General features: G+C 39.4%; 1 protein-coding gene across 3 annotated transcripts in view; it reads left to right on the top strand.

The window, feature by feature from the left end:
• Positions 1-12846, top strand: part of msh5 (mutS homolog 5) — a 248287-nt gene that overhangs the window by 200405 nt on the left and 35036 nt on the right. For all 3 annotated transcript variants that reach the window (XM_063199820.1, XM_063199819.1, XM_063199818.1), the window contains one exon: positions 7597-7671. In XM_063199820.1, the coding sequence (XP_063055890.1) occupies positions 7597-7671 (75 nt within the window). The remainder of the gene's footprint in view (positions 1-7596; positions 7672-12846) is intronic.

Consider the following 12846-nt stretch of genomic DNA (forward strand, 5'->3'; position numbering starts at 1 on the left):
GGACTCTGATTTATGAGTTGTACGAATGTGAAAAAATAGTGCGCTCTGGGATGGGATTGTGAAGCTTTTAAGTTCTGTTTTTCAGTGTGATCTCCCTGCTTCACCAGATCTATGTATTTTTGGTTTGCTGCCAGAAAACATCCAAACAACGAAAAGATACAAGTTATGGGTGCGTCTGGCGACTTCACCAGGATGTTGCATTATTCTGAGACACTGGAACTCGTCTGCATCCTGTTCATTTGGGGAGTGGAATGAACTAATGTCGAGGATTGCCGGGTATGAGCGGTTCACCTTTAGTGTTGGGGGGAGGGAAGAGGTGTTAGAATGGATTTGGGGCATTTTTGCAATATTTAGAGGGAGTGGAGGTCGGTGTGGATTGTGGTTGATGTTTGTGGGCACTTTTTGGGCAGTTTTTTGTTTTTGTTTTTTCTTCCCTTTGTTTGTGGGTAGATGACGTGACGTGTACATTTTGTTGTCGCAGGCTCTTAAAATTAAGTAAATTCATGCTTTCAAAATTGTCAATGCTTTAAATGATTAAACTAATGTCGTTGTTGTGAAAAAGTAATGTGTAATAATTCCAGAGCTTAAATAAGTATACTTAATTTTGAGTCAAATGTCACATTTGTCCTATGGTGTGACTGTTGCAAACCTGGCTCTCCATATTAAAACATTTTTAAATAAATAATCAAAGCTCAGTCATTTGTCTAAACAACCCTGGCATGTTTTTCAAGGTGTCTATTTTAGCAAGTGGCAATGCTTAATTTTTTTCCTGTTTTTCTGAGACCGTATCAACTTATGAAACTTTGTCACAGAAAACAATGTTGTGTGGTGTGACATCCTATTTTTGGTTAATTCTGTGGATAATTATCTATTGTTGAAGCTCCAGCGGTACATAAATTGTGACTTAGACCCTTAAGAAGCCAATGGCAAGGGTGGATTTTAGGTTTTTCTCTGAGTTCTTCAATCAACCAATTATGTTTTGCTACCACAAGATGTATTAGTTTTGTAGTCCTTTGGTGTGACAGCCATAAAATACATTTTAACAATAGTGTATATTTTTCATATTTTTTTCTTATGTAGATGTATGAAAATGCATCTTACTAAAGGTGAAATTGTATTTCAGTTGGCAACGACATGGCTTTAAATTAACTCAAAAGCTCAAAAGTCCTATGGTGTGATGGTAAAAGTCCTATGGTGTGACACTTTGAAGTATCACACCAAAGGACAAACAGGTCACACCAAAGGACTAGATATCTGAGAAATAGGTTTTAAAACAACTGGTTGTACATTTTTTGTTTATTTTGTTGTTTGACTAGATACATATTGTGTATTCAAAATACTGGTAACGCTTTAGAATAAGGTTCTTCTAATGAGCGTTTATAGTCACTAGTAAGCAGGTAGTAATACCCTTACAAGTGCCCAATAACATGCTTATTAACATTGTTAGCATGCTTATTAAAGGGACAGTTCAGTTTCAACATGCAGTTGTAATGCTCACACTACCCTGGACTTGTCAGTGCCTGAGATTTTTTTCTTCTTCTTCTTCAGCCGTTTCCGAGATCCTGGTCATTGTAATGGGGGCAGCTCTTTGTTTACATTTCAAAAAAACATTTTTATTTATTCCCAAAAACATCCAAAAGGTTATAAAACATCAGCAGACAACTAGCAAACAGCAGTACCTTTTGGGAAAATATTTGGACTTGGCCTATGTTTCATTTTTTTAACCCTCAAGCGACCGGCCTGTTTTTGCGACTAATCTGACCGAGCGGGGTCATTTATGACCCCAAGGAGTTTATATAGAAATATCACTATACAAATTATTTTTTGGGGTTCATTCAAATTTATTTACATCTTGCACATACTTGTCCCTCATCTAAAGCAAAAAATGTGAATTTGAGCATTTTATTGTTTTGCTAAAAAATAGTCAAACTTACATACGTATATGCTAAATATGATGTATGCCCTCATTTGCATATGTAAACATCAAAATACAAAAAACATCCAATACATTTTTTTCTTCTCTCATCATCAGTAATCAACTGAGAAAGTTTCATGGTGATATCTATCATTTAAAATTTTTAGCCTATTCACTTGTAGTGGTCTCACCATAATAATACAATATATGTATGCTAATTATGGAAATTGCTCAAAGTGAAACTTTGAGAAACCAAGCTAAATTCTATCCATTAGGCCCATAGATGACATTTCTCCAATAAAACTTTATGGTACTCAACATTTCTGGGTTCATGAAATCACAAGATCAGAGAATATGGTAATTTACATAGAAAAAAAACATGTCTCAAACATATAACCTTATGCACACTCAAAATTTCTCTGACACTTTTTCTGGACATTGTAGCTGTGAAAAGGTGTCTTCCACATATATTAGAGCAAAGAAATGATTCAACTGATGCTTCAGCCTTTGTATAGCCATAAAATAAGGAAAATTCTAAAAACGCCATTGATTTCTACACTGATGACTTGTTTCCTCCCTCTTTACTCATCAGGATGACTTCCATTTCATATTCTCATCATGTGTCTAGGACCACTGTGCCATGATATCAACAAATATTGAGCAATAACAGAGGAAATGCTACCTGGGTGCCCTCACAATATGCTTCGTTGGCTATCGCAGGGGTGCCCTATTTATTTATATAATATATTATATTTTAATACTATAAATGTTTATATTGTGAATATTTTAGGTCTGCTGACCATGGCCTGCCCAAAGACACAAAATACAAAAATCAGAGTTTGAAAATTACAACAACAATGGACATTATAATGTTGAGTATCTCATGGATCCTCTCGGGGTCATAAATGACCCCAGAGGTGTTTTGATTATAAATCCTACATAGATGGTCCAACTCTCACAAAAATCATTCACAACATGCACAACATATGTATTGACAAACTCCTGAAAGGACAAGTTTTTCTGATGAAAATTGCCGGAATGGTGTATGAAAATATGTGCCCGGGGTCATAAATGACCCCAGTCGGTCGCTTTAGGGTTAAAAAACAAACGCTGCCCCCATTAGAACTGCTCATATCTCGGAAAGGGCTGAGGCGAAAAATGTGGCATCACCGGGTACTGACAAGTCAAGGGTAGCGTGAGCAATACAACAATATATTGAAATTGACTGAACTGGTCCTTTAATGTTGTTAATATATGATGAATAACTTTATTTGAGTAAAAGCATGAAAATCGGTACATATGGCAGCCATCTTGAAAATTTAGTTTTTTTCGACGACTCCATATCTAATATTAGTCAGCATATCAAGATGGATATGTGTACCGATTTAAATAATAAGACTTAAAAAAATAAACCACTATAAACACATAATAAGCAGCTTATAAGATGTTAACAAAGTTAATAAGCATGTTATTGGGCACTTGTAAGGGTATTACTACCTACTTACTAGTGACTATAAACGCTCATTAGAAGAACCTTATTCTAAAGCGTTACCAAAATACTTATTCCTTTATTGGCCATTGGAATTTATACTTTGATGCATTGTTGATGAATATTTGCTGTTGATTCTAGATACTGTCAAAGGATATAAAATGTCATTAATGGTGCTTTGAAACCATAAAATACAACGGTAACAGTGAAGGAAAGATGAGTGAGAGAGTATAGAGCAAGGGTGCGCAACTGGCGGACCTCGGTCCAGATGCGGACCCAAATGCAATGTCATCCGGACCAAGACCAAAGTGGTCTGTAATAATAAAATTATTATTATTAGGACTATTATTATTATTATTATTATTATTAGTAGTAGTAGTAGTAGTAGTAGTATATTTTTGAAAGTGTTCATGTGTAATTATTTATCAAGCCATTTCTGGTTGTAGCCTAGTTAGATATTTTCACGCGATCTCGAAAACAAGGTTGTTTATCATCACTATGACAACTCTGTCAGCCAAGCAGCGAACATGAAGCCGCATGTGCATTTTTTCCTTTCTGTCGGGACAGTGATTTAAGTTTACGAGTTAGCCAGCTTTCTGCAAACATAAAGCATGGCGTGCTCCAAACTGGGAAAGAAACGAAAAGTGGATTCAGAAAACCGAGAGTTTAAGGCGGAGTGGACAGAGAAATATGCATTTGTACTGCCTGCAGGTAGCATGAAACCAATGTGTCTAATCTGCCATGAGACTGTTGCACTCAAAGTGGAAACGTGAAGCGGCACTATGAAACAAAGCATGGCCATTTCGAACGGAGCTATCCCCAAAACAGTGAGGTGAGAACCAGAAAAATAAATCAAATGCAAGAATCATATCAAGTATCACGAACTGCGATAGTCAGGTCAGCAACCCAGCAAGAGCGCGCGACTGAAGCGTCACTGCGAGTTGCATGGGTCTTGGGCAAGCACAAAAAACCCTTCACTGACGCCGAAGTTGTCAAAGAATGTATGAACGAGATAGCGATCGCTCTGTATGAGGGAACCCAGTTCAAAGATGACATCACTGTTGAAAACCCATTCCTGGTGAAAAATGTGACGGAATTCTCAACTGAAGCCCTGAAGGTGTGCCCATGGGCTAGTGCTGCTTCTCTGCAAACAGAGTTGGTTGAGCTTCAAGAAAACCTTGCCCTGCGGGAATCTCTAAGAGACCCTGCCACCTTCTGGACAAAGATGGCCCCTGCAGGTGTCTTGCAGAAAATGGCCCTGCAGATACTAACCAAGTTTCCCTCCACTTACTCCTGTGAGTCAGCCTTCTCCTCAATGACAATGGTGAAGAACAAATACAGGGGCAACCTCACCAATGAACATTTGCACCAGTGCTTACGCCTGGCTCTCACATATTTTGTGCCAAAGTTTAAAGAACTGGTGGCACAGAAGAAGTGCAACTTTTCACACTGACTTGACAGAACCTATCCTTTGTGCATCGTTCAAATGTTCCTTCTGGATTCATCATCTTTTATGTTTGATGTTCGAATTTTGGATACACCGCGACTGTCTCGGACCCTGGAAGCTTTGAAAATTTGGCAAGTGGACCTTTTCAGTTTCTAGTTGAGCACCCCTGGTATAGAGAATAGATGAATAAAGTATGCTGTGGAGAGGTCAATATAGCATAAATGTGCTGTCCAGCTTGAGATACCAAACAGGCACTGGCCACTACACACTACAGGTTCAATGATGTGACAGTCATAGCATACCTACAAAGAGGGTGAGGTGTGATGGTCATGCCAACGTCACACTTCAGTATGAGTCTTATGAGCTCTGCAGGTTAAATTTAATGACCGCATGGCTGTCATTAAGTGTTACGATAGGCTGATAATCTATGACTTAAAGACCTAAAGCATAAAGTGTAGGTCAATATTGACTACAACATTACATTATGATCAAAAGACAAAATAATCATTTTGATATATTTGTTTTTGGCTCAGTTTTGCATTTCTGTCCTTTAGTGTGACATGAATGTCCTACGGTGTGACATTTTTAAAGCGCTCAAATATTTGTTTGAGCTTAAGAATAAATTTGATTGACACTGAATATTGCATTAGGGAAGAACAAATTATTATCCCTGAAATGTTAGTATAAATTCTGACAATTTTGAACATTTAAAAAGAAAGATATCCCTATATCTCCTCAAAGGTTTCTAATAAGCTCACCTCTAATGGGGAAAAAAATCCTTAAATGGTTATTTCTCATTTAATTAAGACTTTAAAAAAAATCAATAAATATGAAGAGTGTAACAATGTTCATAAAACTCCATCAAGCCATTTCTACATTATTTAATATATTTATATCCCCGAAACGCGGAGCGTCGGGGATGTAATGGTTTTGCGTGCGCCGCCGCCGCGTCCGCGTCCGCCACCGCGTCCGCCGCCGCGTCCGCGTCCGCCGCCGCGTCCACCGCCGCGTCCGCCGCGTAAGGTCTTTCGTGTTAACGCGATAACTTTTGAACGGATGTTTGGATTTGTCCCAGATTTTTTGGGTGAATGCTCTAGGGCAGGTTCATGAACTGATTCGAATTTGGAGGTCAACACTTTCAAGATGGCTGAATTCAAGATGGCCGAATTTTTGTTTGGTCCATAACTTCTGACCGGGTGGATGGATTTGTCCCAGATTTGGTGTGTGAATGCTCTAGGGTAGGTTCATGAACTGCTTCGAGTTGGGAGGTCAACACTTTCAAGATGGCTGAATTCAAGATGGCCGAATTTTTGTTTGGTCCATAACTTTTGAACAGATGTTTGGATTTGTCCCAGATTTTTTGGGTGAATGCTCTAGGGCAGGTTCATGAACTGATTCGAGTTTGGAGGTCAACACTTTCAAGATGGCTGAATTCAAGATGGCCGAATTTTTGTTTGGTCCATAACTTCTGACCGGGTGGATGGATTTGTCCCAGATTTGGTGTGTGAATGCTCTAGGGTAGGTTCATGAACTGCTTCGAGTTGGGAGGTCAACACTTTCAAGATGGCTGAATTCAAGATGGCCGAATTTTTGTTTGGTCCATAACTTCTGACCGGGTGGATGGATTTGTCCCAGATTTGGTGTGTGAATGCTCTAGGGTAGGTTCATGAACTGATTCGAGTTTGGAAGACAACACTTTCAAAATGGCGGAATTTTCATTTGGCCCATAACTTCTGACTGGGTGGATTGATTTGCCCGGTAACACCTTATTTTAATGGTTCACCATTTCAGTGAATCTACCATATTAGGTACAGTGTAATAACCAATGTAACAATATTTAATACCATGTAATACTAGTGTAATGCCAGTGTAACAATAAGCAATATCAGGTACAGTGTAATAACGAGTGTAACAGTATGCAATACCATGTAATATAGTGTAATACCAGTGTAACAATATGCAATACCATGTAATACCACTTGAGCACAAACACATGATGTAGGCTAAGTAAAAAAATTACATTGTATTAAATGTTGTTACACTGGTTATTACACTGTACCTAATGTGGTATATCCACTGAACCATTAAATCAGTATTACCATTTGCCCCATTTTTTGCTTCATTTTCACAATAGTCGTTTGGTTTTAAGCCTATGCACGTCATGTCACGTCTGTATGTATCATATACGTTTCCGAAATGGTGGACGGGAGTGGTAGGAATGATGGGGGACTGGAAGCGTCGCGTTTCGGGGATATACCTTAAGCAGTCGAAGGCGACCGCACAGGCAGTCTAGTTATTTCTTAATGTCACACCAAAGGACATATTTTCAGCAAATTGCTTTATCAACGTAAATAAATAATCAGTTAATACACCAACATTGTGACCACTTGGAGTTTTTGAAAGATTAATTGCTGCACTATGTAGACATATACTTTTTTCCCTCATAAACAATGTTTTGTAAAGAAAACCGTTTTTTTCTGCCTAACTGTCATCTACCCTTGTGTGTGTTTTGTTCTGTGTTTGCTGTCTTTGTTTTGGTGTGTTTGCTGTTTAAAAAAAAATCAATTAAAAAAAAAAGGAAATGGCCCAGGTTGGATTCAAACCTGGGTCCCCATGGGCTGTTGGCTTTCTCATAGTTTGGTGCATTAACTCTATGCGTCACAAAACGCCATGTGTCCCTGTTAAATACAATTCAACAGTCATATGTCACAGCTACCAGTTTTGATTAAATGCTTTTTCCCCCAGATGTCATACGCAGTGAAAGAAAGTACAGGAAACTCCCTGGTCCTCATTGATGAATTTGGAAAAGGCACAAATACGGTGAGTCAAATTGCATCAGTAAATGTAGGAGGATGATACCCCTAGATACCTTTTTTTCGTCCTGAGTATGGATGTCAAGCTCAGGCCTGGAGCCTGGTGCCTGTCATTTTATTTGGCTCTTGAGGTCAACTCAAATATCTATTACAGTTGGTTCCGTTAACATGGTAATGTGCCTTGAATGCGGAATTTTGTGTAACACAGGAAGTAGTGGTATCCCCCGCTCATATAACAGAATATCCTAGGACTGCAGTTCTGAAAAAAAAAACTGATGATGACCGAGGATGACACCCAACCCCTTTACCCTGAATTTGAACGGCTGCCTTCAAGGAGGTGCTACAGAGCGCACATTGCAAGAAAAAAAGTGCAAACATTCATTAACCCATTGAGGTCTAAGTGCCCTTGAGAGGGCAATTTGACATGTCTCTAAAAACAAATCTGTAACTCTGTGAGTTTTTGTCATTGAAACACATAAGTTACACCATTAGAAACTCAGACCTTCCAGATTTCAAATATATATATATTAAATAAATTATAAAGCTGGCCCAATTTAAAGAAAGTGAAAAGAAATCTTCGCATATTCTCTACTCTCTGCCTGTAGCAGCCACACCTATAGCTATTCACATGTAAAGTACCAGTGCTTGAGTGGCTATTCAGAGGTGACAACACACCCCTTTCAGGTAGGGTAAACACAGCAGACGTAGAGTGACAGGGGGGTTGGGGCTATCAGAGCACATGGGGATTGACAGGGGGGTGTGGGCCATTAGAGGTTTTTCACACCTATCTCATTAGTATTCAAATGAGACAGGCAGTGGCAGTGACATAGTCATTCTTTTTTGCATTTTGTATGAAAACAACAAAACATTTCTAAATGCCCTTTTCACTTTTATGCTGCCAACACATTTGTTTACAAGATTCAAACTTCAAAAGTCTTGGCTAGATATATTTATTGTGTGTTTTCTTGAACTTTTTGAAGACGTCTGAACCCTGTTTTTTTTGTACAGTTGTGTTTATACTCAATTTAAATAAAACATGTTTGTATGACATCCAATTTTTTTTCAGATTATTTCTTGTCAGGCTTTTCACAATACAACCATATATTCCACTTTTGCATAGATGCTTACTGTTAGCTGAAAATACTTGAAAATGTCAGGGTGGTGCAAGCAGCCTACAAGCCTCTGAAAGGCCTTAGACCTCAGAGGGTTAATACCAAATGCAATTTCCATGGTCAACAAGCAATGGAAAAGCTAGACAGGTTTAACAAAAAACAACGAACTGGATCTGGTACCTGACTTGTAGTATATGATGTGTATGCTGGGAGGGGTGGCTTGATGGAGGGAATGTATGCAATGATGTATGTACACGTACAGCTCCAGGCCACTTTATTAGAATAGCATGAAAAAGTTGATTTATTTCCATAATTCCATCAATAATGTTAAACTGTCATGGATTGTAGATACATGGCCCAGTTGTTTAACTATTCCAATCATTCAATTTTTTCTTTTTACATATTTTGGCCTTCCAGCTCAAAAAACCCATGAATTGGGGAATTCGCATCATTAGAATATTGTAATAAAATCACAATTTTCTTCATCAAAATTCGGTTCACATCAAATCAGTTGAAATTTGGTACTTTCTACATAACATGTGTAGCAGAGTGGAACTTAACCGGTAATTAATTAAAATAATAATTACCTTTTTTAAACAGATGATTGCACGACTACGCCACTGGGGGACTTCCACCCCAGAATATATTTTGCTTTAAAACCAGTAGTAACAAGGCACAGAGGTTCGTGAAGGACACCAGAGTCTGGGTTCGCATACAATTAACATTCTTTTATTAATACAATTATTTTATAAATAAACCACAACAGTACAATATATCTAAAATGGGCCACTTCAGTCAGTTACAAATGTGGGCTGCACATATGTCCGAATCAGACAATACGGCCCAGTGATTCCCCCAACCCCAAAAGCATTAGTAAGAAACAGCACACTTAGCACAGCAATCCAGTTAGATAACAGCGGCATGCAATTTAAGAACACACATGATTAGTATACACTTGGCATAACAGACACAAGCCAATAGGGCTAGAGTGACACAGGCATGGACATGGTCCGATTACGAGAACAATGTGCATTATGCTGACAGAGCCCTATCTCACGCCTTTCGTAAAGTCTTCACGAAAATAATATATTAATTTTCGTGGTGCATTCACGTTATTGCCCGCCTTTCGTAAAGTCTTCACGAAAATAATAGATTAATTTTCACGCTGCCTATTCACTTGAATTGCCCCACTGCTGCTATGGTTATCCAAACGTCTGCAGGGGCAGGGAGGGGGTGCTGACAGAACACTCGGTACTTACGCCTTATTTCCCCTAAACCTAACCCTAACCTTAACCCTAACCTTAACCCTAACCTTGACCCTAAACCTAACCCTAAATTGCTTGTTTGAAATGTTTGATTACCATGTGACAGTAGGCTACCGAAAGGGCATCAAACTAGTGGGTCGCTAGGCAACAGACGGGCAATTCAAGTGAATAGGCAGCGTGAAAATTAATCTATTATTTTCATGAAGACTTCACGAAAGGCGGGCAATAACGTGAATGCACCACGAAAATTAATATATTATTTTCGTGAAGACTTTACGAAATGAGTGAGATACGGTTGGCTGACAGTAGACTATCCAGAAAAACAACAAACGGGAGCGAAATGGAGAGGAAGCCCACAGGTGTGTGCGCGCATTCACTCAAGGGCACCGGAGATCACTCCACACACAGGACCTAGACACCCACACACACTCACACACATTCACACCAGTCAGGAGCGAAGCCAGAATCGGTCTCGCTCTGGGAGCATGCGCGCTCAGCGCGCGTCAATTCAGAATCCCAAGTAGAGCAAGACAGCAGCTCGCCTCAGCAGACAACCTCACGTTGGCCCACAGTTCCACAGCATACCTGCACACATACGTTACCATACAGCACCGTTAACTAGCGATCGTAAGCTAACTTCATACATCAAAGGAAAATGAAGGGTTGGACACATACCACGAGCGAGGAGGAAATATCTACCAAAGCCGGGATGGCATGGCACCAGGAGACACAGAGTACGTTTATACCTGGTGAAGCAATAAACAGCGGTGAGCCACCCAGCAACATCAACATAACCTCTGGTATGGGGGGGGGATGATTCTGCGTACATACCTCAGACACACAGGTCGTGAACATAACTCATCAGCAGCACGAACCTAACCTACTCCGCCATAGGCACGCTTTATGCAAATGGCTCATTTAAGAGACCACTTCATATCGGTGTGTGCGCCCAGACACAACCGGACAAACTGACGCGGAGATGGCACCAAACAAATCAGCCACACCCTGCGGTAACGGGTGCCAGGCTTTTAAATGAAAAGTTTAAACTCGGAAACAGGTAATTGCGGGTGCCAACCAATCACGCGGTTACACCTATCGCAGACTACTTCCATGCCTTAAAGGCGCAAAACCTTCACCCTGTTACACATGCAATGTTCAATACTTGGTTAGGACTCTCTCTGTCTTGATCATGCTACGTTTTGGTGTTAACTCACCAGTTTAATTCTAACTCACCAGAAATAAAACCCCATTCATTTTCAATGGGGTTTCATTTCTGGTGATTTAGAATTAAACTGGTGAGTTAGCGCCAAAACGTGGCATGGAAATCTACGGGTATATTGAAGAGTGAAGTGTGGGACACCAGGTCAACAAACAAGAACAGCTGACAGCAAAGCATCAAGGATATCTGGGCTTCCATAACTCCCATGCACAGTTTCTGCCATTGACTTCAATGTTAAACGCATCATGGCCGTTATGAAGACAGAGAGAGTCCTAACCAAGTATTTAACATTGCATGTTATGTAGAAAGTATCAAAATTTCAACTGATTTGATGTGACACGAATTTTGATGAAGAAAATTGTGATTTTAATACATTATTCTAATGATGCGATTCCCCAATTCATGGGTTTTTTGAGCTGGAAGATGAAAATGTGTAAAAATAAACATTTAAAAATTTAATGATTGATTTAATGATTGATATTTAATCTATAATCCATGACAGTTTAACATTATTGATGGAATTATGGAAATAAATCACCTTTTTCATGCTATTCTAACAAAGTGGCCTGGAGCTGTATGTACAGTATGTCTCTAGGTTGTCCTCAGACGAGCCTTCCTATGTACTTGTGTTTTGAGCAATGGAATGAATGTCCATCAGAGGCGATTCCTTTATGAGTACAAGGGAGGCGGAGCCTCTTGTACGAAATCACGGTGAACAGTGTTATTTTTGAGTAATGCTTTATCCAAATGTATAACCTTGCTATTTCATATCCGGCTCCATAGATGCATGTGCTCAACTTGATAAAACCAGGCAGTAATAAGATTCTGCAGTTCGTCTAACGTCTGCTTGAAGTTTTTTTTCCCCTCATGACAACGGTAGTGAATGGAGTCTCACTGGACTTAAATGGCATGTGTGATTATGTGCTTAGTCCATGGCAAAATGCTAAACGCTCATTGGTTATTGCCCAAATATTTTTTGATTTGGAGGACCGAGCCTCAGTGGGAGTGAAGGGAGACTGAAGCTCCGACTTGTGATTGGGTGAACCATGAAAAAAAAGTCTGTGTCAGTAGTTGATTAATTTGACTGAGAAGTCTCGTCGTGGTAACCAGTGAGGAAGCTATTCATTGCGGTATATATTCCAGTTTTGTGTACATATTCTTGTTAACCTAGTGTTGCGAATAAAGTCTTAATAGTGGCACGTCCTTATCCTTTTTAATCTCCCAATTCCAAAATTTGAGGTTGCCTACTTATCGAGGGGGCTAGCTTGCAAGAAAGCTAGAGAGCTATGCAAAATGCCAAGCATTGTGGATTAAATTCTGGCGAATTCCAGTAGTCCTTATGAGGAGAAAGTGAATATCAAGGAGCAGAGCAGACCACTGCCTAATATTGACTTGGTGAAAAAGGTAGGGAAGAACAACCGTTTCTTTTGAGCTTTCGTGGTGTCTGATCAACTGGTTAATTGCAAAGTCCTGTGAGTGACTGACGAGTCATTGCCTACTGTGTTGGCAATGTCTTGTAAATAATTAAAGTGGACATGAAACATTACATTTATAGCGTTTTATATACGTTAAGTATAGTTTTAATT

The sequence above is a fragment of the Engraulis encrasicolus genome, chromosome 5, assembly GCF_034702125.1.
Source record: "Engraulis encrasicolus isolate BLACKSEA-1 chromosome 5, IST_EnEncr_1.0, whole genome shotgun sequence".
Classification (NCBI taxonomy): domain Eukaryota; kingdom Metazoa; phylum Chordata; class Actinopteri; order Clupeiformes; family Engraulidae; genus Engraulis; species Engraulis encrasicolus.